Source organism: Scyliorhinus canicula, chromosome 3, assembly GCF_902713615.1.
Source record: "Scyliorhinus canicula chromosome 3, sScyCan1.1, whole genome shotgun sequence".
In the NCBI taxonomy this organism is placed as follows: domain Eukaryota; kingdom Metazoa; phylum Chordata; class Chondrichthyes; order Carcharhiniformes; family Scyliorhinidae; genus Scyliorhinus; species Scyliorhinus canicula.
Window position 1 is genome coordinate 219,066,882 of NC_052148.1, and position 27,838 is coordinate 219,094,719.

Genomic DNA, 27,838 nt, shown 5'->3' on the forward strand with positions numbered 1-27,838 from the left:
TTGTAGGTGCTGTGTGCCAATTCATCCCACAGTAAAGCAGATGTAATTAGAATAATGCCACAAGTTGTGGAATGTGAGCTAACAGCAGCAACAAACACCTTGGGCTGGATTCTCCAGTCACCGATGCCGAAATCGCATTTGACGATCGGCCGGAGAATCAAAGTACTCGACCAAATCAGGGGCGGCACCGCTTTCACGATGCACCGCCCCATCCAAATCGCCATACTCTGAGAGTGCACCGCGCGTCGTATCGACGGCATCAAGATGTTGCCTGAGGTCCACCCCCCCCCCGATGCTCCGCCCCCGACCGGCCAAATTCCCGACTGCGTCGGTCGCGTGTGCTATCGTCCATCGGGAACTCGCATGGTGGCTGTGGACTCAGTCCAGTGCCACCACAGTCGTGGGAGGCCGATCCGCGGGCAGGTGGAACTGTATCAGGGGCTGGGGGTGCTGTTGGGGGGTGGTCCGGGGTGCGCAAGCCAGCCAAAGGGGGTGCACTCATTCGCAGGCGCCATGTTGCACAGCGCGGCTGCTGCAGGCTGCTGCCGTGCGCATGTGCGGCCACAACCCTGCAATTCGCCGGGCTGTATCGGCAGCTAGACCCGGATGCTCTATGCTGCCGGCATGCTAGCCCCCAGCTACACTGAAGATGGGTGCCCATTTTGCTTCGGCTTGAGGACATAGCCTCACAATCGGAGAATCCTTCCCAATTGCACAGGGAAAGCTCCCGATGAGGATATTAATCCCATCCCTGTTAAGGTGTAACCTGTTCATCTTATACAGGTTGCACCTACCCCAGGGCCAGTCCCAATGCCTCAGAAATCTGACGCCCTCCCTCCTATACCAATTCTGCAGTCACGTGTTCAATCGTCCAATTCCTATCCCGGAAGCACAAGTGGATAGCACTATGGCTCCATAGCGCCAGGGTCCCAGGTTCGTTTCCCCGCTGGGTCACTGTCTGTGCGGAGTCTGCACTTTCTCCCCGTGTCTGCATGGGTTTCCTCCGGGTGCTCCGGTTTCCTCCCACAGTCCAAAGATGTGCAGGTTAGGTGGATTGTCCATGATAAATTGCCCTTCGTGACCAAAAACGTTAGGGGGGGTTATTGGGTTACGGGAATAGAGTGGAAGTAAGGGCTTAAGTGGGTCGGTGCAGACTCGATGGGCCAAATGACCTCCTTCTGCACTGTATGTTCTATATTAACACGTGGACCAGGGGTAATCTTTATATTACTGCTCTTGAGGTCCTGCTGTGTTAATTTCCTTCCTAACTTCCGAAAATCTGCTTTCAGAGCCTCATCCCTCATCCTACCTATATCATTAGTACCAATGTGGCACCTGACCTCTGGCTGCTCACCCAGCCCCAGACGGATGTGCTGCTGCTCTGTGATATCCTTGATCCTGGCCCCAGGGAGGCAACACACCATCCTGGAATCACATTTACAGTTACAGAAATGCTTTTCTGCTCTCCTGACTATTGAATCACTTCGTACTATTGCTCTTCCACTCTTCTTCCTCCCCTTGTGCACAGCTGAGCCACCTGTTGTACCATAGACTTGGCTCTGGCTGAAGAACCAGGTCTAAAATGGAAAACAGATCGGCAAATAAGATAGACTCGGGAAGCCCTGCACTACCTGCATTGTCCTCTTCGACTGCCTGGTGAAACTGCCTGATGTGATGAATTCCCTAAACGTGCTATCCGCACAGTTCTCCATACACCACACTGACTCCAGTCCTGCTCAATTTCCAAAATCCAGCCGGTGACATTTGCTGCAAATGTGTTTGTTTAGGACAAATTATGTGTCCCTGATTTCCCACATATCGCAAGATGTACATTCCACTTGGCCAACCTGACCTGCCATACCGTAACTTTAAAAACTATTTATTACAACTGGAATAAATAGAATAACTCACTAGTTACACACCAATTAGCTTTTTCACCTGAAACAATGTAAGAACCAGCTACTGGAGGCTGAAAAAGGTGGAAAAAGAAAGGACCACCCTCTCATATTGAACTCCCTGACTCACCAAATTCCCACTTTACACTTTGTACATTTGAAGCAGCACTGAGGAAGGCCTGTTTTTCTACTTCCAGCAACATACATGAGTTCGAGAGAAATTATATCAGCAATGTCTCTGCTACATCCTCTGTATTAAATGGGAGGACCATCGAACAAATGCTAGTGTCCTTTTTGAAATGAACCCCACAGACATTTAAGCCTGAAAAATCAACAGGAGATCGAAAGGCATCTCCTCTGCCAGGTCAATTTTTCTCAACTCTCAAATGGCTAATGTTCGAGGGGAGGACAAAGGAAATGTGTCAGTGCTCTCCTTGCTGTGTGGCAGCATTGACATTAGTGACTCAGAAGAGCTTGCTACCAGTCGTTGAAAACGTCCATCAAGCTGCGAGTAACAAAGTTTCAATGTTGCGGCAGAGCGACGGAAAAGATGGTAAGAAAAGGAGGCAAATCCTGCACTCTATATCCCATTACCTCATGGAATGTCCTGCTCCATGTACCCAAAGATCTGTGGGCTGAGAATTAGCCTGTTCAGCCACATGAAGTTAAAGGGCAGAAACTTGTGACCCTGAGTAGGCATCATCCTCAAATCAAGGAGCAACTGAAATGAGCATAAGGGAGCAAAGCAGTGATGAGTGAACAAAATTGGCATAAAGCATGGGTGGGTTGTAGAGAACAAGGACATTAAATGAGTGGCAAGGAGGGGAGAACAAGGTGAAATGCACAAAGGAGGAGAAAGTGCCAGCGAATTAAAGGGACAGGCCAATTTATGTGTTTGTGATGCCGGCAATACTGCCGCCATGGCACATTGGTTAGGGAAAGTTCTGAAAGGGATAAGGAGGAGGGAAGGTTTTCAGTAGAGGGAAAGTATCATTAATTCCTCAGTCAGGTTAGTCTCAAGGCCAGGATGTGGCACAGTCACGTAGAATAAACTCATTGATGACCAGGGCCTTGTTCCCAAGTGAATGCAGTAAGACGTCTTACAACAACAGGTTAAAGTCCAGCAGGTTTGTTGCAAATCAAGAGCTTTCGGAACACTGCTCCTTCCTCAGGAACGGCAGTGATCCAGAAACTATTTGAATGATACAGTATAGGATGATGAAAGGCGGCACGGTAGCACAGTGGTTAGCACTGTTGCTTCACAGTGTCAGGGTCCCAGGTTCAATTCCCGGCTTGGGTCACTGTCTGTGCGGAGTCTGCACGTTCTCCCGAGTGCTCCAGTTTCCTCCCTCAAGTCCCGAAAGACGTGCTTGTTAGGTGAATTGGACATTCCAAATTCTCGCTCTGTGTACCCGAAGAGGCGCAGGAGTTTCTTGACTGGGAGATTTTTACAGTAACTTCATTGCAGTGTTAATGTAAGCCTACTTATGACAATAATGAAGAGCCAGGTGGTGCGCAGAATTGATCAACTAGCATGGGAGGGCTGTTAAAGTGAAAGAAGTGGTTTACGAGGGTGTGCATATAGCTAACATTGTAGTCCAAAAACCAGAGTGTATTAAATTCTGCAGTGTCTGTAAAATTTGGTCAAGTTATTGATGTGAGTGCTTTCAGTGCAATCATCCATCATATTAAAGACTTGATATGTGATCAGCCTGCTAATCATTGTCAAAATAATTTGAAATAGAAAGAGCTTTAACTGCCACTCTTTATTTACTCCCCCAGAACATTTATGGAACATGTCTCCTTTCATATAGTTTTAAAAGGGAACGGACAGAAGAAGAAAGACAGTTCTACCTTTCCCAAGCAAAGGAGGCCTTTGAAATAGGTCTCCTTACCAAGAGACGTGGTGAAATGATAACAAGTAAACAAGAACTGCATGGCTTTGTTAAAGCAGCTTTCTCTCTTACCACTGTACACAACTGGCTCACAGATAAGAGTGGGAACCTTAAAGAGGCAAGACAATTGTGCAAAGAGGCAATGAAAAAATTGTATCTGTACAGCACTCAAACCCAGGAATCATTGGCACAGGAAATCATGGACCTGATCAGCCAAGTCAAAGTTCATTTGCAAATAAAAGATCTCTGCAACTCTGATATTAAGTCGTATGTCCCCGATCACTACAAACATTACTGGGATAAGCCGATAGTCAAGGGCAGAATCGCCTTTGATCAAGTCCTTGAAAGACATACACAGTATCACACAACAATATGCACAGTATTTGAAAGAGCCTGCAGAGGACAACAAAATAGCAAAGAGACATCAGCCTACAGTTGCATAACTGCTTTCAAAACAGAAACAAAAGAATTTGATACCGCTGATACCAACGTAAGTGCACTTCACCCTGGTGGCCATGATCATCTTCAGCACCCGCTACCAAAAGAGACAACAATGAGGAAAAATAGTGACGGGTTGCAAAGCAGGAATAACGAATTATCAAGTGCAGGCAAAGCTGAGAAACAAAATGTTGACTCTCCTAAAAACAGTCGCATTCCCCAAGGCTGCTCAAAAAATGGCCCACCCAATGTCTCGATAGATGCGGAGACGGAAGTGGATGATGTAATATCAGAGGACAAGGGCAACATGAGTAAAGGGTGCACAGGATGTTTGAAAGACAGTCATGGCTCCAGCTCCTCCTTGAAATCCTGGTTCAAAGCATCTGGGTCAGGATCTTCTGGCAGCTGGGAGGACATGATCAAAGATAATGGGCTATCCGGGGTTGGAAGGAAACCATATCCATTCACTGTGGACACAGACTGCTCAACTGAAGAGGATAACAAGACAGGTAGTTATATGAAGACCACCAGACATGATCAAGATCATTGCAGTCCCTCCGATCCAACATATAGAACCAGATATCAAACTTCAAGAACTGCTTTAGATTCCGAAAACATCAGGAAAATTGCCTCCTTTTCTTCAGGAGAGAATAGTTCATTTGAGATGGTTGACTCTGATGCAGAAACTGCTGACGACATGAACAAAATGCTTCCAGCCACAAATGAATATGGTTATGTAAAACCCTCTTGTTTTCAGTCTGATTCAAATGCCACTAAGCCTACCTCAATTGGCAGTAAGAATGATGTGAGTTTTGCTAAGAAAAGTCTCTCTTTGTCAAAGGAAAGCGGGCCATCTGAAATAATAGAAGTTGACCCAACAGCAGAGACTGTTGGCGATACAGAAGACAGCAATAATCTTCCGATTACCGAAGGAGTCTCTGAGATGGTGCACAAACATCCGGATGAAAGAAAGGAACCGGAGGCGCATGATCATGAAGCAGTCCAAAGGAAGGACAGTTCTGCTCAATGTTCACTGTCCAACAAGGAATCTGGCAAAGGGTGTGGCAAAGTGTCACCGACAGAAGCTGAAAGTGGAGGTGACAGACTGAGTAACCAGTTCCTAAAGAGCAGCCTCAATTCCAGCACCTCTTTTAGGTCATGGTACAAATCACCCTTTTTTTCAAGCAATTGCTCAGACCTTAATTATGTTGCTCCATCAGCGAGTTCAAGTAGCAGTTCCTTTGTGTTTCTTTCAAGAAAGAACCAAACATTTGAGAGGCGTGTTATAACTGATGAAGATTGCAAAATGCTGTTTGCAGGTGTAAGCCATGAGTGGCTTATAGAGAGAATTACGGGCACTGGAGTATTCTACCCTCATAAACTAAAAGACACTTGCAGTAAGTCATTTTACTCAATTGGGGGTATTTTAATAGAATTAGATCAATTAGATATTAGATCGATTCAAACAATGTTCAATTAATTTTCTCTCCAGTTTATCTGTGTTCAAATCTCTGCCCCAGACAATGATTGTGTATCCAACAGTTTCCTCTAGGAAAGAAAGATTTATATTTACACAACATCTTTCATGAATTCATTAATCCCAAAGTGCTTTTGCACACTCCAGACCCACAGAAACGTGGTTGACTCCTAAGATGTCCTTTGAAATGGCCTGGCAAGTTCAAGGGCAACTAGGGATGGAGAATAAATGCTGGCCCAGCCAGCAACACCCACATTCCATGAATGAAGTTTAAAAATCAAATAATGTTTGAAGTATAGTCACTGTAATGTAGGAAATAGGGCAGCTAATTTGTGCACAGCAAGCTCCCATAAACTATAATGATATAATGATCAAATAATCTGTTTTAATAATGTTGGTTGATAGATATTGGCCAGGAGATCAGAGAAAAATAAATTTTCCTTCTGTTGAAGAAATATGAAAGGAGTAAAAGTAACATTTAACAATTAGACATATAAAACACATAATATTCACAGAATAATTTCTTATGTACAATTACAGGTACCCCTTTTGTTGCCCTCCCCCTTTCCTTGCTCTCGCTTCCCCCCCACGCCACCCCCTCTCATCCCCCCATTGATAGTTGGGTTCTGTCTTGTCCCCTTCTCCTGCCATAGGTGTTTTTTTTAATTTTAAGTGCCCAATTCTTTTTTTTCCAATTAAGGGCCAATTTAGTGTGGCCAATCCACCTGTCTGCACACAGACACGGGAAGAATGTGCAGACTCCACATGAACAGTAACCCAGATCCCAGATAGAACCCAGTCCTCGGTGCTGTGAAGAAGCAGTGCTAACCACTGCGCCACCGTGCCGCCCCCATTCCGCCATGTATTGTTATATTCTTTCTTTCATTTTGTGATTGTTGCTGGTGCCCCGATGGCTTCGCTGGGGGGCGTGGCCCTCTGCTCCCACACCATCCTTGCTCTTTTCCCATGTCCCTTCCTGATACTTCCCTGGGGTCCTTCCTTACTGCCGCCGCATCCCACCCTCCCCTTTGTTACTATCTGTTCTGGGCAATGTCTGCCCTTGTTGGTCCTGTGGTGAATTATAAACCTAGTAATTCACACTGTGTTGTATCATATGTATTGTGTCCTTGTGGGCTCTGTATACGAGCCGTTGTGCGGCTCTGCCCATAGGGGGAGATGAGGAGTTTGTACTGGGCTCCACCCTTGGCTCCGCCCATGGCTCCTCCCACTAACCGGAAGTATAAAGATCTGCAGTCGTGAGCCTGCTGCCAGTTCATCTCGTCGCAGGCAGGCTCAGTTGTAAGACTATTAAAACCACTGTTCACTTCCAATCACGTGTCTTGTGAATTGATGGTCTCATCAGGTTCCCCCCTCCTCTCTTTCTTCTTAACCACTATTGGCTTCGAACATGTCTTGGAACAGGCTGATGAATAGAACCCACGCTTTGTGAAGGACCTCGTCCGACCCTCGGATGGTGTATGATCTTCTCCAGGTGGAGAAATTCCGACAGGTCAGCCAACCAGTCTGTAGCTGTGGGTGGTGCTGCTGATCGTCAGCCGAGGAGGATTCCCCAGCATGCGATTAAGGGAGCAAAAGTAATTTTGCTCCTCCCCATGTGCAGTTCTGGCTGGCCTGACACCCTGAAGACTGCCACTCTCGAGCAAGGTTCCACCCTCACCCCTAGAACCTTGGACATCGCCTCAAAGAAGGCTGTCCAGAACCCGACAAGACGGGGGCAGGCCCAGAACATGTGGGTGTGGTTGGCCGGGCCTTACTGGCACCATTCACATGTGCCCTCCACCTCCACAAAGACCTATTAATTCGGGTTCTGGTTAGGTGCGCTCTGTGCGCCACTTTAAACTGCATGAAACTTAGCCTTGCGCAGGAGGTGATGGAGTTGGCCCTACTTAGTGTTTTACTCCGCAGTCCCCACCCTACTTCAGTCCCAAGTTTGTCCTCACATTTGTGTCTTTCGCTGTCTAATGGTGTTCTCACCCTTTCTAAATGTTGTTCGTATATTTCCCCCCACAGTTCCCTTTCTCCACACTGTCCACGTCCAGCAGTTCCTCCAGCAATGTGTCTCTCAGGGCCCTAGGGTGCCTCATTGTCTCCTTGCGGCAAAAGATTTTGAGTTGTAAATGTCAGAGCTCCTGTCCATTCGGTACATCGAACATAGAACACACAGTGCAGAAAGAGGCCATTTGGCCCATCGAGTCTGTATCGACCCACTTAACCTCTCACTTCCACCCTATCCCCGTAACCCAATAACCCCATCTAATCTTTTTTGGTCACTAAGGGCAATTGATCATAGCCAGTCCACCTAACCTGCACGTCTTTGGACTATGGGAGGAAACCGGAGCACCCGGAGGAAACCCATGCAGACACGGGGAGAACGTGCAGACTCCGCACAGACAGTGACCCAGCAGGGAATCGAACCTGGGACCCTGGCGCTGTGAAGCCACAGTGCTAATCATTTGTGCTACCGTGCTGCCTGAACTACTGGTAGCTCCAGTCTTTCCGTCAGCTCATACAGGGTTGCAAGTCTGTCCTCCATGTAAAAGTCCCTGACCGCTAGCGACCCCCATCCTGTCTCCACTTCTTAAAAATGGTGTTCAGCATGGCTGGTGGGAGTTTGACGTTACCACAGATGGAGGCCATGGTGGACAACTCGGTTAAGTGGAACTGTTGTCTAATCTGGTTCCATGTTTTCAATGTGGCTACCACCACTTTTCTGGACTTCGCTCTTGCCCAGGTTGAGTTTATAGCCCAAGAAGGTCCCAAACTCTTCCTGGAGCTCCATGATTACTTTCAGGCCATTCTGCGGGTCCGTGATATACAGGAGCAGGTAATCCGCATAGAGTGAGACTCTGTGCTCCCTGCCTACTCTTTGGATGACCTTCCAGCCTCTCACGTTTCACAGAGCGATCACCCAGGGGTTCGATTACCAGGGCGGACAAGAGCCCATCCCTACCTGGTGCCTCTGTGCAACTGGAGATATTCAGAGCTGGTGGTGTTCGTCCAATGCTCACCTTCAGGTCATTGTACAGGAGTTTCACCCAGGAGGCGAACACTGTACCTAGCCCATACAGCTCCAGTACCTCTATGGGGTACTTTCATTCACTCTGTCGAAGGCCTTTTCTGCATCCAGGTAGGCGATCACCTCTGGTGTTCTCTCCCCGGATGGGGTCAGTCACACATTCAGCAGCCGTCTGATATTCAGTTAGTTGTCTACCCTTGACGAAGCTTGTCTGATCCTCTATGACCACTTCTGGTACTTAGTTGTCCAGTCTCTTGGCCAGGACGTTTGCGAGTATTTTTGCATCTACAGCGAAATGGCTTCATATGATCCGCATTCCATCGGTCTTTATATCAGCGATATAGTGGCCTGCATTGGTGTTGAAGGCAGGGTGCCCCTCGCTAGTGAATCTGCGTACATCTTCCATAGGTGCGGGGGTCAGTGCTGGTGTGACTGTTTTATAGACTTCTTCCCTGCCTGCATGGTGTTGATGCTCTCCATGACCTCTCCCAGTCCTATTGGTGCTTCCAACTCCCTCCATCTATCGTCCCCCACGACTGACATGTCCAGCCCACCGAGGAACCGTTTCATCCCGAGTCCCTGTCAGGGGGCTCAAAGGTGTACAGCCCCCAGTAAGAGGCCTCAAATGCTTGGTTGACCTTTTTTGGTTTGGCTACCAGTCTGCCTCTGCTATCTTTCACCTGTGCTATCCCTTTTGTGGCTCCTTGCTTTCTCAGCTGGAGCGCCAACAGGTGGCTAGCCTTCTCTCCGTGCTCATAAAAGGTCCCCCGTGTCTGGTGGAGTTGGTGCACTGCTGTCCTGGTGGATAACAGATTAAAGTCCATTTGTAGCTTTTTCCTCTCTGCCAGAAGATCTACGGTCGGGGCCTTGGAGTAAGTATTTTTTGTCAACCTCCGGGATGGAGTTGATCAGTTGCTGCATGGCCGCCCTTTCTTCCCTGTGTCTATGTGCCTTGTAGGTTATAATCTCTCCCATAGTCGCCGCCTTCAGTGCCTCCCAGAACGTGGCAGGTGAGACTTCCCCATTCTGGTTGTTAATGATGTACTCGCTGCTGGCCTGTGATGTTTACAGAAGTGTCAGCCAAGAGGTCCGTGTCCAACCTCCATGCAGGATGTTGGGAACACCTCGAACCTCTTATCCCTGTAATGTGGAGCACATTGGAGATGACTATCACGGAGAATTCCACTCTATTTTTGAAAGCACAGATTTCCCCACTGGAAAGAAGTTGATTTGGGTGTATACCTCCTGCACCAGTGAGATGAACGAGAATTCCTTCTCACAGGGATGTAGGAACCGCCATGAGTCCACTTCTCCCATCTGTTCCATGAATGCTCCCAGTTCCCTAGCCATGCCTGTCTTTTTCCCTTTCTGGGATTTGATCGGTCTGTTAATGGGTCCTGTACAGTTAAAGTCTCTCCCCCACCCCCCATGATCAGTCGGTGTGTGACAATGTCAGGAATTTCCACCATGGTCTTCTTTATGAAATCCGTGTCGTCCCAGTTGGGCACTTACACGTTTACCCGGACTATTGGTGCCCCATCTAGGATAGTGCTGACCATGACTTGCCATCCCCCTGGGTCTGTAACCGTTTTTATCATTGTAAACACCGTCTCCTAGCTAATCAGAATAGTTACCCCGCTAGCCCTTGTCCTGTAATATGAATGATACGTCTGTCCCACCCAGCCCTCCTTTACCTGCTGTTGGTCTTTCTCCCTCAGGTGCATCTCTTGAAGGAAGACTATGTCGGCTTTCAAAATTCCCGAATGGGCAAAGACTCTGGATCTATTCACTGGGCCGTTAAGTTCACTGAAATTCGGGCGGCACGGTGGCACAGTGGTTAGCATTGCTGCCTACGGCGCTGAGGACCCGGGTTCGAATCCCGGCCCTGGGTCACTGTCCGTGAGGAGTTTGTACATTCTCCCCGTGTCTGCGTGGGTTTCACCCCCACAACCCAAACATGTGCAGGACAGGTGGATTGGCCCTTAATTGGAAAAAATAATTGGGTACTCTAAATTTATTTTTTTTTAAAAAGTTCACTGAAATTCCAGATGATAAACCTTTGTTTCACCCCCTTCCTGTGGGATTAACCTTATTTACCTGGTGGTCGCACCCCTGCAATCCGGGGTTTGCAGACTAATTACCTGCAAAGACTTGCATTCAAAGTATCGTATTGCATCATTGACTTTGTCTATATAAATGTTTCTGGAACCCACCTCTTCAATCATCTGAGGAAGGAGCAGTGCTCTGAAAGCTAGTGATTCGAAACAAACCTGTTGGACTTTAACCAGGTGTTGTAAGACTTCTTACATATGCAGAAAGACCTGGAAACTGTTTAGACTTGGACTCATCACTGGCCAGGTAATGACCCTCTCCAACAAGGGAGAATCTAACTATCTCCCTTTGATATTCAGTGGTATTACCAGAACTAACACCCTGACCATCAACACTCTGGGGTACCATTAACTAGAGAAGTGATTGCACCAGCCGTATGAATACTGTCACTGGAAGAGTAGGAGAGAGACTAGGAATTCTATGGTGCGTAACTCACCTCCTGACTCCCAGAGCCTGTTCATCACCTAGAAGGCATAGGTCAGGAGTGTGATGAAATACTCTCCACTTGTCTGGTTGAGTGCAGCTTCAACAACATTCAAGCTAGCCATTCAGGTTCGGCAGGTAATAGAGAAGGCAAATGGAATATTGGCATTCATTTCAAAAGGAAATAAGTATAAAAATAGAGAAATCTTGCTAAAACTACACAAGGAACTAGTTGGACCACATCTGGAATACTGTGGACAGTTTTGGACCCCTTATCTAAGGAAAGATACACCGGCACAGGGGGAAGTCCGGAGAAGGTTCACTGGAGAGGTTGAGTAGGTTGGGCCTGTACTCATTGGAGTTTAGAAGAATGAGATGTGACCTTATTGAGACGTAGAAACATGCATAGAAAATAGAAGCAGGAGGAGGCCGTTTGGCCCTTCGAGCCTGCCTCCCCATTTATTATGATCATGGCTGGTCATCAGGTTCAATACCCATATCCCTTGATTCCTATTGAATCCTATAGAGACATTTAGGATTTGCATTGGGCCTTGACACGGTAGGTGCTAAGATGTTGTTGCCCCTTGTGGGAGTGTCTAGCACCAGAGGACATAATCTCCGAGTAATGGGTCACCCATTTCAGACAGAGTTGAGGAGTCATTTCTTCTCTCAGATGATAGTGAATCTGTGGTATTCTTTACTGCAGAGAACGTTGGAGGCTGGGTTAGTAAATAAGTTCAAGGCTAAGATAGACAGATTTTTAATCAGTAAGGGAATCAAGGGTTATGGGGATTAGGTGGGAAGTAGAGTTGAGGATTATCATATAATCAGTCATGATCTCATTGAATCTTGGAGCAGACCTGATGGGCCGAATGGCCTATTTCTGTTCCTACGTCTTATGGTCTAATGGAAACTCAACACCACCCAGGACAAAACAGCCCCCTTGATCAGCGCCTCATCCACCAATGCCAACATTCACTCCCCCACCGACGCACAGTGGCAACAGTGTGTACCATCTACACAATGCACTGCAGCAATCAGCAAGCCTGCTTTGACTGCATCTTCCAAATATATGACCTCTACCACCCAGAAGGACAAGGGCGACAGATGCAAGGGAACACCACCACCTGCAGGTTCTCCTGCAAGGCACACATCATCCTGACTTTGAACTATATTACTGTTCCTTCACTGTCGCTGGGTCAAAATCCTGGAACCCCATTCCTGACAGCACAGTGAGTGTATTTAAAATAGGTTGACAGCAGCGGTTCAAGAAGGCAGCTCACTAGCACCTTCCATGGAACAAATCCTGGAGTGATGCCCACATTCCATGATATAATTTTTTTAAAAACATGTCTCAATCAAATAATCTCTGGCTCTGGGTCACTGTCTGTGTGGAGTTGGCACATTTTCCCCGTGTCTATGTGCTTCTCACCCCCACAACCCAAAGATGTGCAGGGGAAGGTGGATTGGCCACGCTAAATTGCCCTTGAATTGGAAAAAAAAGAATTGGGTAATCTAAGTATATATTTAAAAATAGTAATATTCTCTGGCTATTAATCAAGAAAATTAAAGATTATTTTGGAAATGAACATCCCAATTGAAAAATTGAGTCTACAAAAGATTTGAGCATCCTCGCTCAAAATGTTTCATTCACTGCACCACATCTCAGGTACTGGCACTCCTTTGTTATATTTTTTTCACAATAGTTTTAGTGATTCTAAATTGTGGTATAATAACTTCTGTTTTTTTTCTTCTTCTCGACAAATTTGACATTTTCATGCGCCTTATTTCCACACGTATCACTTTGTCACCAAAACTAAAATAGCATGAATAGCACATGACACAAAAATACATAAGAAGACAAGAATTAGGAGGAGGAATTTACCATTTATCCTCTGAAGCTTGCTCCGACCTCTGACATTGATAAAATCATGGCTCATCTGATTATGGTCTCAACTCCATTTTCCGGTCTGTCCCTGGCCCCCCTTTGTTTTTTTTAATAAATTTCGAGTACCCAATTATTTTTTCCAATTAAGGGGCAATTTAGTGTGGCCAATCCACCGATCCTACACATCTTTTGGGTTGTGGGGGTGAAACCCACGCAGACACGGGGAGAATGTGCAAACTCCTCACGGACAGTGACCCAGGGCCGGGATTCGAACCCGGGTCCTCAGCGCCGTAGGCAGCAATGCTAACCACTGTGCCACCGTGCTGCCCTGGCCCCCCTTTGTTGATCAAAAATCTATTTAACTCAACCTTGAATATATTCAATGCAGGTTCGATTTCTGGCTTGGGTCACTGTCTGTGAGGAGTCTGCACGTTCTCCTCGTGTCTGCGTGGATTTCCTCCGGGAGCTCTGTTTCCTCCCACAGTCCAAAGAAATGCAGGTTAGGTGGATTGGCCATGCTAAATTGCCCTTAATGCCCAAAGTGGTTGGGTGGGGTTGCTGGGTTTCAGGTGTGGGCTTAAGTGGGATGCTCTTTCTGGTGCAGACTCGATGGGCTGAATGGCCTCCTTCTGCACTGTAAATTCTATGTCTATGTCTAACCTCCCTGAAGAAGGGAATTCCATAGACTAGACTAATGAACCTCTGTGAGATCTTGTGGTGCAATGGGTCGCATTGAACCAGAAGCTCCAGGTTTGAGTCCGAGCCGAGACTTGATGGCCAAGGAAGATGCGTTCATTACAAGGACAAACAGGTTGAGTGTCAACCTGTAAATCCTTCCAACATGCCAATGGCTGGTGGTAAGTGCGGAAGAGACTCCTGGTCAGCTACGCTTGATGTGGAGTGGCGCCCCTCAAGCCACTGATTACAGAGTAGTGACCTGTTCTGGAAACAAATGAATGTTTATCTTAAGTGGACAATTAGGTGAGAAAAGAGAATTGGAATGGAATGACCCTCGGATAGAAAAGATTTCTCCTCATCTCAGTTTTATAAAACTGTATCCCCAAGTTCGAGACATCCCCACGAGAGAAAACATCACCTCGGCATCCACCCTGTCAAGTCTCCTCAGGATCTTGTATGTCTCAATAAGATCACTTCACACTTTTCTAAACACCAATAAGTGTAAGGCCAGTCTATACCACCTAAAAGGACAAAGGTAGCAGGCGTGTGGAAATGCCAATACCTGCAATTCCCCATTCAATCTTTCCCCATAAAATAATCCCTTCATCCCAGGAATCAGTTGAGTGAACCTTCTCTGAGCTGCTTCTAACGCAATTCATCCTTTCCTAAGTAAGACCATTAGCAAAGGTCAGACAAGGATGAGCACCAAATTGAGGCCATGCAAACTTTGTATTTTATGGCAGGTGCAGACTTGTGATGGCAGAGAGTTGAGCAGGAACCAGTTACACATGTCTCCCTCTGTCTTCACTGTAGAAGAAACAGAAGGTAACCAAGGAACAAATAAGAATGTTTAACTTAAAGTAATTAATATCAACCAAGAAAACATTTTGGAGATACTTAAAGAACTAAAATTCAATAAACTGCCTGGGCACCTGAAAAGGGCACCATCCTCAGATACTTTAGGCCTGGGTGTTTTGGAATTACAATTATGTTATTGTTACAGTGGCAAAGTGGGATAGCTAATTTACAAACCCATAATATTTCTCTCAAGTGATCTACTTGATCACTTCCTCAGGAAGAACATCACTGTGGCACAGTGGTTAGCATGGCTATCCCACAGTGCTAATTCTGGCCTTGGGTGATTGTCTTTGTGGAGTTTACAAGTTCTCCCTGTGTCTGCGTGGGTTTCCTCCAGGTGCTCGGGTTTCCTTCCACAGGCCAAAGATGTGCAGCTTAGGTGGATTGGCCATGCTAAATTGCCCCTTAATGTAAAATATGCACAGGTTAGGTGGATTAGCCTTGCTAAATTGCCCTTTTGTGCCCAAAGTTGTGTAAGTTAGGTTACAAGGCTTGTGGGGATGGGGTGGGGGAGTAGGCCCCGGTAGCATAGTCTTTAGGAGGGCCGGTGCAGACTCAATGGTTGAATGGCCTCTGTCTGCGCTATAGAGATACTAAGGTTCTGTGGGAATGAAATATATGGTTACAATGTTTTTTTTTCAGGTGCCCTGCTGTTTAAATATAGCAAGAGAAATGACACTTGGACAGCCCAAGAAACTCTGGTTTATATTGGTAAGCCTTTAGTTGTGGACAAAATAGGTGCCCAGAGGATAGCTTTGGAGATGCGTTTTCTACACCAAGAAGAAATACTGGGCAGGTACTTCAGTTTCTCATCTCCTTTATAGTAGACTTGTCAACTTACTTGCTACCTGTTTCTGCCATTTAATGCCCATCCCTAGATGTTCTTGAAAAGAAGGTTTCTTGAAATGCTGCAGTCCACAATATGAGATTACTCACACAATTTTGTCAGAGAGGGAGTTCCAGGATTTTGACTCAGTGATGACAATGCAATGACAAATAGAAATCCGTGTTTTGAGGTCATATCCTCACATAAATTCCAAGTCATTATCCTCCCTTTTCATTGATTAATTGTTGCAATAATTGCAGCTCTCTTAAAATGCTCAATTGGTGAGACACACATATCAATAGTTAGTTTGTTTACAATCTCTATTTCATTAGCTGAGCTCAATGAATGAACCAACAGGGGCTAGATATCACTCTCTGATTGTAGCTGCTGGATTGAGTGAGTTGTTAGATAAGGATGGAAAGCCAAGTTGTGATGCCCCCTGTGGCACAATGACTTGGTTCATAATTAAGTATTGCTACTTAGTGCCTTCATGAAAGCGGGGGGGTGGGGGGTAATCTTTGCATTCACCCACTATACGGAGCAGATTGAATGAAGTAGGGCAAACGGTTCCCTGCAGTATCACAGTAGGGTAGAGGTATGAACATGCTTAGATCATAGAATACCTACAAGGCATACGGAGGCCATTTGGCTCATCAAGTCTGCACCAACCTCCGAAAAGTAACCCTACCTCGGCCTATGCCCCCACCCTATCCCTGAAACCCCACCTAACCTTTTGGACACTGAGGGGCAATTTAGTATGGCTAGTCCACCTAACCTGCACATCTCCTGACTGTGGGAGGAAACGAGAGCACCCGGAGGAAATCCGCGGGGAGAATGTGCAAACTCCACACAGGCAGTCACCCAAGACGGGAATGAACCCCGGGTCCCTGGTGCTTTGAGGCAGCAGTGCTAACCACTCTGCCACCGCGCCGCCCTTATTTATGTTTTTCAATCGTCAGGTGATTCCAGTGTTTTTGTAGTTAATTCCAGCAGTGGAAAATCACAGGCAGTGTGCTCCCTGCATGACCAATGAAGTGCTCCTTTTACCCAACAAGAATGAAATTTGGTGCCTTAACAAATTTTTCTTTGACAAACCCAGGTATGTTGGAAAGCAGTACAAAAGATCAAAAGAGCTTGCTTACCACTTCAATGATGTTGAACGCCAGATGACAGCACAATACTATGTGACAGAATTCAACAAAAATCTGTATGAGCAGCAAGTTCCTACACAAATATATTACATCCCAGCCTCAGTTCTTCTGGTAAGTCCAGGTATATGTTTCATACTATCTGTCATAGCATGTCACTTTTTCAAGGATAACATTTTACTTCAAGTAGCTGCATACTGGAGGGGTCATTGTAGCAGGATGCTGGAGGATTCTTCCAGGCCTGAGCCTTCAGAGGATGGTTGCGAGAGCAAAGGACATTGTTATCTGGGTTTAGTGCTGATGGCCCTTTAAACATAGCGCCAGTACTTCCTTCCTTATCAGGTGACTACGTGGCTGCTGCCTCAAAGCCCAGTTTTGGCTATGGAGTGGTCAGCCACCCCACCTGCCAGTTGTTATTGGCTGGCTGATGCAATATCACTATGGGAACTGGAGTCAGTGGAGGAGAGTGTTCATCACTTGTTTCCAATTCCACTCCAGCAAGGTCCCTGAAAAACTGGGATAAAAGCAATTTACTGCAGATGCTAGAATCTGGAAAACAAAACCAGAAAACACTTGATAGCAGATTTGACGGCATCTGTGGAGAGAGAAGGGAGCTAACGTTTCGAGTCTGGATGACTCTTTGTCAAAGTTCAGGCAGTTTTGATAGGTTCATCCAGACCGGAAACATTAGCTCCCTTCTCTCTCCACAGATGCTGTCCTACCAGCTGAGTTTGTCCAGTATTTTCTGTTTTTATCCCTGAAAACCTGGGCCAGATTCTCCCTAAATAACTTACCCCTGTTCGCCTTAATGCCTTGAAAACTGTGATCAAATCATAGTTTAACCTATCTAAATACCAGTGAGTGTAACTCCAATTTGTGGCTTCTATACCACCATTTTCACCTGTGCTGCCATTTTTAAGGATCTGTGGACCTGTGCGCCCGGTTTTATCTGTGTCTCTATGCTCCTGATGGTTCTGCCATTTATTTTATAGCTCCCATCTGAATTGGATCTACCAAAATGCATCATCTTTCATTTGTCCGGGTTAAATTCCACCTGCCATTTCTCTGCCCAATTTTGCAGCCTATTTATAACCTGTTGTATTCTCTGACAATCTTCATCACTATCTGCAACTCCTGCAATCTTAGCATCATCCGCAAACTTGCTAATCAAGTTTTCTACCAAGTCATTTATATATATTACAAAGAGCAGAGGTCCCTGCGGAACACCACTAGTTACAGACCTCCATTCGGAAAAACACCCTTCCACTGCTACCCTCTGTCTTCCATGGCCAAGCCAGTTCTGGATCCATCCAGCTAGTTCACCCCTGACCCTATGTGATCTAATCTTTTGCACCATCCTGCCATGAGGGATCTTATCAAATGCTTTACTAAAGTCCATGTGGACAACATCCACAGCCCTTCCCTCATCAATCATTTTTGTCAGCTCCTCAAAAAATTCAATCAAATTAGTGAGTTGTGACCTTTCTCGTACAAAACCATGCTGTCTGTCCCTAATAAGACCATTCAATTCCAAATGTGCATAGATCCTATCTCTGAGAATCTTTTCCAACAATTTCACTATCACTGACGTCAAGCTCACTGGCCTATAATTACCCAGATTATCCTTGCAACCCTTCTTTTTTTTTTAATTTTCAAGTACCCAATTTATTTTTCCAATTAAGTGGCAATTTAGTGTGGTCAATTCACCTACCCTGCACATCTTTGGGTTGTGGGGGCGAAACCCACGCAAACACAGGGTGAATATGTAAACTCCACACAGACCTGCAATCCTTCTTAAACAATGGTACAACATTGTCTATCCTCCAATCCTCTGGAATCTCACCTGTGGCCAATGAGGACACAAAGATTTCTGTCAGAGGCCCAGCGATTTCATCTCTTGTCTCCCTCAGTAATCTGGGATATATGTCATCTGACCCTGGGGATTTGTCTACCTTAATGCTTTTGAACACACCTAACAATTCTTCCCTCATAATAACAACCTGTTCTAAAGTGTTTACACATCGTTCTGAGACACCACCAATCAATGTGTCCCTCTCCTTTGTGAATACCGATGCACAATACTCATTAAGGACCTCATCTACTTCCTCTGGTTCTACACATAATTTCCCTCCTTTGTCCTTGAGTAGACCAACTCTTTCTCTAGCTAGCCTCTTGTTCCTAATATACGTAAAAAATGCCTTGGATGGCGGCATGTGGTGCAGTGGTTAGTACTGGGACGGCGGCACTGAGGACCCGAGTTCGAATCCTGGCTCTGGGTCATTGTCCATGTGGAGTTTCCACATTCTCTCCATGTCTGCATGGGTTTCACATCCACAACCCAAATATGTGCAAGTTAGGTGGATTGGCCATGCTAAATTGCCCCTTAATTGTAAAAATAAATAAATAATTGGGTACTCAAAATTTATTTTAAAAATAACTAAATAAATAAAATGTCTTGGGATTCTCCTTAATCCTGTCTGCCAAGGACATTTTGTTGCCCTTTTTTTCTCTCCTATCTCCCTGCTTGAGCTATTTTTTACTCTCCTTGTATTCCTCAAGTGCTTTATCTGTTTTTAGTTGCCTGTACCTCACTATGCATCTTTTTTCTTTTTGACAAGATTCTCAATTTCCCTGGTCATCCATGGTTCCCGAATCCTGCCTTTCCTGTCCTTCCTTTTTACCAGCACATGCCTGTCCTGCACTCCCATCAACTGCTCCTTTAAAAAGACTCCCACATGCCAACTGTGGATTTACCCTCAAAAGGCCTCTCCCAAACAATAGCCTCCAAATCCTGCCTAATCTAGTTGTAGTTAGCCTTCCTCCAATTTTGCACCTTAACCCTTGAACAGCACTCGTCCTTTTCCATGAGTATCCGAAAGCTTACGGAATTGTGGTCACTGTTCGCCACTTGTTCTCCCACTACAACTTTTGATGCCCTGGCCGGGCTTGTTCCCTAGTACTAGGTCCAATATAGCCCCCTCTCTAGTCGGACTATCGACACATTGTTCCAAAAAAACTTCTTGGACACACTTAACAAATTCCTCACCATCCAGACCCCTAGCCCTAAGGGATTTCCGGTCAAAATGAGGAAAATTAAAGTCTCCCACTACAACAACCCTATTATTTCTACATCTATCCAGAATCTGTTCACATATCTGTTCTTCAACGTCCCTTGGGCTGTTTGGAGGCCTGTAGTACATCCCCATCATAGAGACTGTTTCTGAGCTCTACCCACAATGCCTCGTTGATGTTTTAAATAAAAGCAAGCAAACATAAATAACCTCTGGTGATATGTTCAATGAAACCTAAAATTTACTCCAAGATTTGATACATGACTTCTGTTTCCCCAGCTTTTGGAAGACAAGCAAATTGTGGGCTGTATAAGTGCGGAGCCATACATGCTTGGGAAGTTTATAAAATTAACAAACAACACAAAGACTGTTCGTAAAGAATACGAAGCAACAATGTATGGACTTGCATTTGGACATTTTACCTATGAGTTTTCTAACCAGGAAGAAATAGTAGTTGATTTACAAGGTAATCCATCACCCATTGGATAACTGCTGTCCTCATAATGTACAAGCCAGTAATGCTGATTATTTTATGCCAGGATCAATCTCAGTTGGACCATCTCAAAGTTCACAGGGTTAAGGAGTGGCCTTTTTATTCATTAGGTGGATACAAGGGCAGCAGGGTAGCATGGTGGTTAGCATAAATGCTTCACAGCTCCAGGGTCCCAGGTTTGATTCCCGGCTGGGTCACTGTCTGTGTGGAGTCTGCACGTCCTCCCCCTGTGTGCGTGGGTTTCCTCCGGGTGCTCCGGTTTGCTCCCACAGTCCAAAGATGTGCGGGTTAGGTGGATTGGCCATGCTAAATTGCCCGTAGTATCCTAATAAAAGTAAGGTTAAGGGGGGGGGGTTGTTGGGTTACGGGTTACGGGTATAGGGTGGATACGTGGGTTTCAGTAGGGTGATCATGGCTCGGCACAACATTGAGGGCCGAAGGGCCTGTTCTGTGCTGTACTGTTCTATGTTCTATGTTCTAATCACCACAAGGAATTACTGGCATGGTGGAGAGGCTGGGAAAATAAATCCATTGCTGCTTTTTTTTGGAGACAAAGTGGGCTGACAGGGTTTCCTTAAACAAGTGGTCTCCGTCTGTACCATTGAAGTGGCTGGTGCATCTTCTTTTACTACCATGGGTCTGAATAACCTCAGAGGTTGGGAACATGTGAATTTCCAGATTTGGAAGTACCACTTACCTTCCTCAAACCCTGATCCCCACTCTTCCCCCCAGATGACACGAAGGTCGGTGGAGTTGTGGATAGTGCTGAAGGATGTTATAGGATACAGAGGGACATAGATAAGCTGCAGAGCTGGGCTGAGAGGTGGCAGATGGAGTTTAATGCGGAAAAGTGTGAGGTGGTTCACTTTGGAAGGAGTAACAGGAATGCAGAGTACTGGGCTAATGGCAAGATTCTTGGTAGTGTAGATGAACAGAGAGATCTCGGCATCCAGGTACATAAATCCTTGAAAGTTGCCACCCAGGTTAATAGGGCTGTTAAGAAGGCATATGGTGTGCTAGCCTTTATAAGCAGGGGGATTGAGTTTCGGAACCACAAGGTCATGCTGCAGCTGTACATAACTCTGGTGCGGCCATACCTGGAGTACTGCATGCAGTTATGGTCACCACATTATAGGAAGGATGTGGAAGCTTTGGACAGGGTTCAGAGGAGATTTACTAGGATGTTGCCTGGTATGGAGGGAAGGTCTTACGAGGAAAGGCTCAGGGAATTGAGGTTGTTTTCGTTAGAGAGGAGAAGGCTGAGAGGTGACTTAATAGAGACATATAAGATAGTCAGAGGGTTAGATAGGGTGGACAGTGAGAGTCTTTTTCCTCGGATGGTGATGACCAACACAAGGGGACATAGCTTTAAATTGAGGGGTGATAGATATAGGACAGATATCAGAGGCAGTTTCTTTACTCAGAGAGTAGTAGGGGTGTGGAACGCCCTGCCTGCAACAGTAGTAGACTCGCCAACTTTAAGGGCATTTAAGTGGTCACTGGATAGACATATGGATGAAAATGGAATAGTGTAGGTCAGATAGGCTTCAGATGGTTTCACAGGTCGGCGCAACATCGAGGGCCGAAGGGCCCGTACTGCGCTGTAGTGTTCTATGTTCTAACTCTCCACCCTCATCCCTCCTCACCCTCAACCTCCACACCCCGCTCTCATCCCCAGCTCTCCACCCTCGCCCTGTTCCTCAGCTCTCCACTCGCACCTCCCTCCCCACACTCTTGCCCCTCACCACCCTCACTCTCCTCTGAATCAAGGACCTTACTTCAGGCAGGTAAAGTGAAGACACAAGAGATGGGAATTCAGGTGTACTAAAGGTATAATTTTAAAAGGCACTAACAAATTTTCCTTATCATTGCTCACATTGAATCTGAGGGTACACTGCTATGTTTTTCGGAGAGGAGAGATGCTGAGATATGTTTAAAAAAGAAAATCTGATTGAAAGGATTTTGATGGTTTGTAAGCATTCTCCCCAACAGTGAACTTTTTATTGCTTTATCATTTCCATACTCATTGAAAGCAGATAATAAAATGTTTCTTTTATATATCCTAGTTGCACAGTTACATTAGCCTCTGCATACATCATGGGGGAGCAGCTGTTAGCCTTCACTATCCTTCCCTTTAGTAATATGAGACTTTGCAACAGGGGCCAAGAAACAAAATCATATAAAAGCACACGCATATAAGGGGCACATGAATATTTAAAACTAATGGAAACAGAAATCCCAAGATACGTTAGAATATCTTGACAGGATGAGTGTCATCAGTTTGAAATAAAGTTTGGCCAATACATCATTTTTTAAAAAATTTAGATGACCCAATTATTTTTTCCAATTAAGGGGCAATTTAGCGTGGCCAATCCACCTACTCTGCACATTTTTGGGTTGTGGGGGCGAAACCCACGCAGACACGGGGAGAATGTGCAAACTCCACACGGACAGTGACCCAGAGCCGGGATCGAACCTGGGACCTCAGCGCCGTGAGGCGGTTGTGCTAACCACTAGGCCACCATGCTGCCCTAGGCCAATACACCATTGTCTGATGTAGCCACAACATTAGGATAATTTGTTCAGATCAATGTAGTTGATGACTCTATCAATAAGTTAAAATTTGAGGAGTTGTGTTCCCAGGTAGCAAAGGGAAAAACAAGATTTTATTATTCTTTCTGAACTTATTAGATCCAGGCAGAAGGTTGACATTACCAATTTCTGTCCTCTGTCCTATTTCCAAAAAAAACAAAATCCCTCTAACTGTGTTCACTATCTTCCTCCACAGGTTGGGTCACTGGAGATGGAAAAGGTCTTATTTACCTAACCGATCCTCAGATTCATTCAGTGAAAAAGAAACGAGGGGGATCAAACTTTGCAGACAAAGGGATCAGATACTTCCTCAACTGCCAGCACAAAGAATGTAATGAGATTTGCCGCATCCTTGCATTGAAAATTCCTGTCAGGGAGGAGTTGGAAGATATACTTTAAGCAGAGTGTATTTTTATATTGATTTTGAAAAGTACGTTCAATTGTGGCAGGATCTTACTATATTGCTGGAGAGGTGTTCGTCCTGAGAATCCACAGATTGTCAGCCCAGCAATTACATCCGGTTACACAAATTGGTAACCTCTAGTGATGGCCACCAGAGTATAAAGGGACATTGGGAGATCATCTAACTTAGAGATCACATTACATAGAAGTACATAGAATTTACAGTCTAGAATCAAGCTATTTGGTCCAACTGGACTGGGCTATTATTTAAGCTCAACACAAGACTCCTCCACCCTACTTCATCTTTAATTCACAGCATATCCTTCCATTCCTTTTTCCTCCATCCTATTATCAAGTTTCCCCTCATGCATCTGTGATTTTCACCTCCATGTGGTAACAAGTTCCACATTCTATTCACTCTTGTTGCAAAGACATGTCTCCTGAATGCTCTGTTAGATTTATTTGTTGCTATAGCCTCTAGTTTTGAATTCCCCAAAACAGAACATTTTCTCTTTGTCTACCCTATTAAACACCGTCATAATTTCGAAGACTTCTATTAGGTCATCGCTCAACCGCCCCTTTTCTACAGCCTTATTATGTTCCATTTTACCTGATAGTTGTAACCTCTCAGTTCCGATATCATCCTTGTAAATCTTCATTGCACCTTCTCCAGTGCTTTAGTATGCTTTTTGGTAGACAACCTTAGCCTGTCTCCATCTGAGGGTTTGGAGGTTAGGGTTGGAGGGGTGGGGTTAGGGGAATGGGTATGGGGGGTTAGCTCCACTTCCTTGGAAAAAAGATACGATTTTGCCTTATGAAAAATGACAATGAAAATTGCTTATTGTCACGAGTAGGCTTCAATTAAGTTACTGTGAAAAGCCCCTAGTCGCCACATTCCGACGCCTGTTCGGGGAGGCTCTTACGGGAATCGAACCGTGCTGCTTGCCTGCCTTGGTCTGCTTGTAAAGCCAGCGATTTAGCCCAGTGTGCTAAACAGCCCCTATAGCTCCCTTTGTCGAGATGGGTGTTATATATGTTCAAGTGAGAAACAAAAATAGACCAGTTAGTTGTCTTTGGGGATGCAGGCAATGGCCACACACTACATCTCACCACCACACCCATCTCGTCGTTGGTCGTAGGCCTGACCATCCATCAAAGTAGTAATTATTATGTCTCTTCTCACTGGGCACACCTCAATAGGTGATAATAGTGAGCAGACAAGGTCACAAGAATTCCCAACATTCCCCTGCCCCCCTACATCACTGACCTTATAAAGAAGTGGACAAAGTCTCCAGCTCTTAAAGAACTATGTGGGAACTCCCTGCATAAGCCAGAACCTGCGGACCTATTTTCTGCCACTTTTGAGGAATTCTTGTTGGAGCAATAATGGGAATGTGTGAGAAGGGTCAAGGATTTTTGGTGCACTGGTGTTCAAGTTATAGAATTATTCATTGCTAATGATGGGAATACCATTTAGAATCTTGTAACTTTCAGAAATATTCCCCCTTCTTCAATTATTAGTTTAGTTTATTTATTCACTACTTTCCTCTATGGTGACTTTCTTCATGCTCACTCTTTGCCCTCTGTATCATTTTGCACACAGTACTCTATTGGATTGGACTGGATTTGTTTATTGTCACGTGTACCGAGGTACAGTGAAAAGTATTTTTCTGCAAGCAGCTCAACAGATCATTCAGTACATGGAAGAAAAGGGAATTAAACAAAATTCAAGAAAATACATGAAAATACATAATAGGGCAACACAAGATATACAATGTAACTACATAAGCATTGGCATCGGATGAAGCATACAGGGTGTAGTGTTAATGAGGTCAGTCAATAAGAGGGTCATTTAGGAGTCTGGTGACAGTGGGGAAGAAGCTGTTTTTGAGTCTGTTCGTGCATGTTCTCAGACTTCTGTATCTCCTGCCCGATGGAAGAAGTTGGAAAAGTGAGTAAGCCGGGTGGGAGGGATCCTTGATTATGCTGCCCGCTTTCCCCCGGCAGCGGGAGGTGTAGATGGAGTCCATGGATTGGAGGCAGGTTCGTGTGATGGACTGGGTGGTATTCACGACTCTCTGAAGTTCCTTGCGGTCCTGGGCCGAGCAGTTGCCATACCAGGCTGTGATGCAGCCCGATAGGATGCTTTCTATAGTGCATCTGTAAAGGTTGGTAAGGGTTAATGTGGATATGCCGAATTTCCTTAGTTTCCTGAGGAAGTATGGGCGCTGTTGTGCTTTCTTGGTGATAGCGTCAACGTGAGTGGACCAGGACAGATTTTTGGTGATGTGGACCCCCAGGAATTTGAAACTGCTAACCATCTCCACCTCGGCCTCGTTGATGCCGACAGGGGTGTGTACAGTACTTTGCTTCCTGAAGTCGATGACCAGCTCTTTAGTTTTGTTGGCATTGAGGGAGAGATTGTTGTTGTTACACCACTCCACTAGATTCTCTATCTCCCTCCTGTATTCTGACTCGTCGTTATTCGATACCACTATGGTCGTATCGTCAGCAAACTTGTAGATGGAGTTTGCTGATGAAGTCTGTGACGGTGGTGGCATACTCATTTAAGTTAGTCGCTGAGTTCTTAAATATGGACCAGTCCACTGTCTCTAAGCAGTCATGTAAGAGCTCTTCTGTCTCCTTGGACCAGCACTGCACAACCTTCTTAGCTGGATTCTCCCGCTTGAGTTTCTGCTTGTAAGCCGGGAGAAGGAGCACAGTCTTATGGTCTGATTTCCCAAAATGCGGTCGGGGGATGGCACGGTAGGCGCCCTTGATTTTTGAGTAGCAGTGGTCAAGAGTGTTGTCGCCCCTGGTGGGACAGGAGATGTGCTGGTGGAATTTTGGCAGTACACTCTTGAGGTTGGCTTTGTTGAAGTCTCCGGCCACGATGAACAAGGCCTCCGGGTGTTCTGTTTCATAGTTGTTTATGACTGTGTACAGTTCATCCAGCATCTTCCTCACTTCTGCCTGGGGTGAGATGACCGCTGTGATAATGGCTGAAGTGAACTCACTATAAGTGTGGTCAAACCAAGGTTTGAAACAGGTTCAGCATATGTTTTGTTACTTTACAGTTCTATCCTTCCAGAAATAAAGCCGAGTGCTTGTTTTACTATTTTATTGCCTTATTGACCTATGGCACAACTTTCACCGAACAATGTATTTGACCTACGAAATCCCTTTATTCCTCTACCTCAACTAGGCTTACACCTTCCAAGTAATAAGTGACCTTGCTATTCTTCCCAACAAAATGTACAACCTTACGTTTATCTGTGTTGAATTTCATACACCAATTATTTGTCCATTCTGTGGACTTATTTGTATCTTTCAGAAATTTCCTACAGTCACCTCAGTATTGACTATTCTGCCAATTTGGTGTCATCTGAAAATTTAGAAAGATTTTTGATTCCATATTTCAAGCTGTTTATGTAAATTGTGAACAATAGTGATCCCAGCATTGATCCTTGGAACATCACTTTGCATCTTCTGTCATTCTGAATTTACTTCCACTCTCTACTATCTCAAAGCCATTCTGCTACTTGTTTCCTGACTCTGCATCCTCACCTTACATATAGGTTTTTTGCCTGACATAAAGATCAAACCACTTTCAGTTTTCTCAAATGAAAAGGGAAATTTTTTAATTGAACGTGTTGGTCATGATTTATGATTGTTTCAATTTAACCCATCACATGATTTTTGTGTGCGTTCATTGTGGAACTATACAATTAGTTGAGCACCAAATCATTGTTAGAAGGATATCCATGTTGTGATTTTGGTCACAGCATAAAAATTCCTGACAAGCACAATTTTGTTTTGATTTGAAGTCATTCATTGTAAATGTATTGCCATAAATATACATCTTTTCCATTGATTATCTTTGGGCTACTCTCTTTTATACTAAAATTTATCATTAAATTTACTATATATTCATTGACATTTTCATTTTTCATTCATGGGGTATGGGCATCGGCCAGAATTTGTTGTTTGTCTGTAATTGTCCTTGGGAAGTTGGTGGTGAGCTGCCAAGTCAGGATGGTGTGTGACTGGAGGGGAAACTTGCAGGTGGTGATATGCCTGCTGCCCTTATGCTTCTAGGTGGTAGAGTGTTGCTCGTTCTGGGTGAGTGTGCTTAACACTCAATTTGGCTCTGTTTCGTTACTTAGCTTTGGAGTCGCCAGGTATCGTTAAGATACCGCCACAAGTTTCAAGGTCAAGTTCAAAGCAATAAAACCATACACCAATTAGTAAGTTCAAACAAGACACGTTTATTATATTACAATAATCTACTAATCATGCATATAAACTATAAGACTAGGCTAATCCTACCGCTAATAGGCCAAATACTTATCTGGATAAGGGGACTGCCGGATCAGGGAACAACAGCTTCTAGCTTTGTCCTGGGTCCGCAGGCTTCCAGTAGTTATGGACTAAAAGGGGTCAGGAGTGTCTATTCCCGTAGCGTGCGTTGTGACTTACTTGCTGGCGGCTTCTGTCCAGACCTCTCCTCCTCAAGGTTCTTCTGCTGCAACGGTGTTCTGCTGGGAGGGCTGGCTGGTCAAGGAGAGGCTGGCAGAGAGAGAGAGAGCTGGGTTCGCAGTCTCT

General features: G+C 45.2%; 1 protein-coding gene across 4 annotated transcripts in view; it reads left to right on the forward strand.

The window, feature by feature from the left end:
- alpk1 (alpha-kinase 1) overlaps positions 1-23,949 on the forward strand; it is a 210,346-nt gene extending 186,397 nt beyond the window's left edge. For all 4 annotated transcript variants that reach the window (XM_038792179.1, XM_038792183.1, XM_038792180.1 and 1 more), the window contains 5 exons: positions 3,678-5,625; positions 15,344-15,497; positions 16,627-16,789; positions 20,026-20,212; positions 23,028-23,949. In XM_038792179.1, the coding sequence (XP_038648107.1) occupies positions 3,678-5,625; positions 15,344-15,497; positions 16,627-16,789; positions 20,026-20,212; positions 23,028-23,230 (2,655 nt within the window). In that variant the 3' untranslated portion in view covers positions 23,231-23,949. The remainder of the gene's footprint in view (positions 1-3,677; positions 5,626-15,343; positions 15,498-16,626; positions 16,790-20,025; positions 20,213-23,027) is intronic.
- Positions 23,950-27,838: the final 3,889 nt, after the last annotated feature.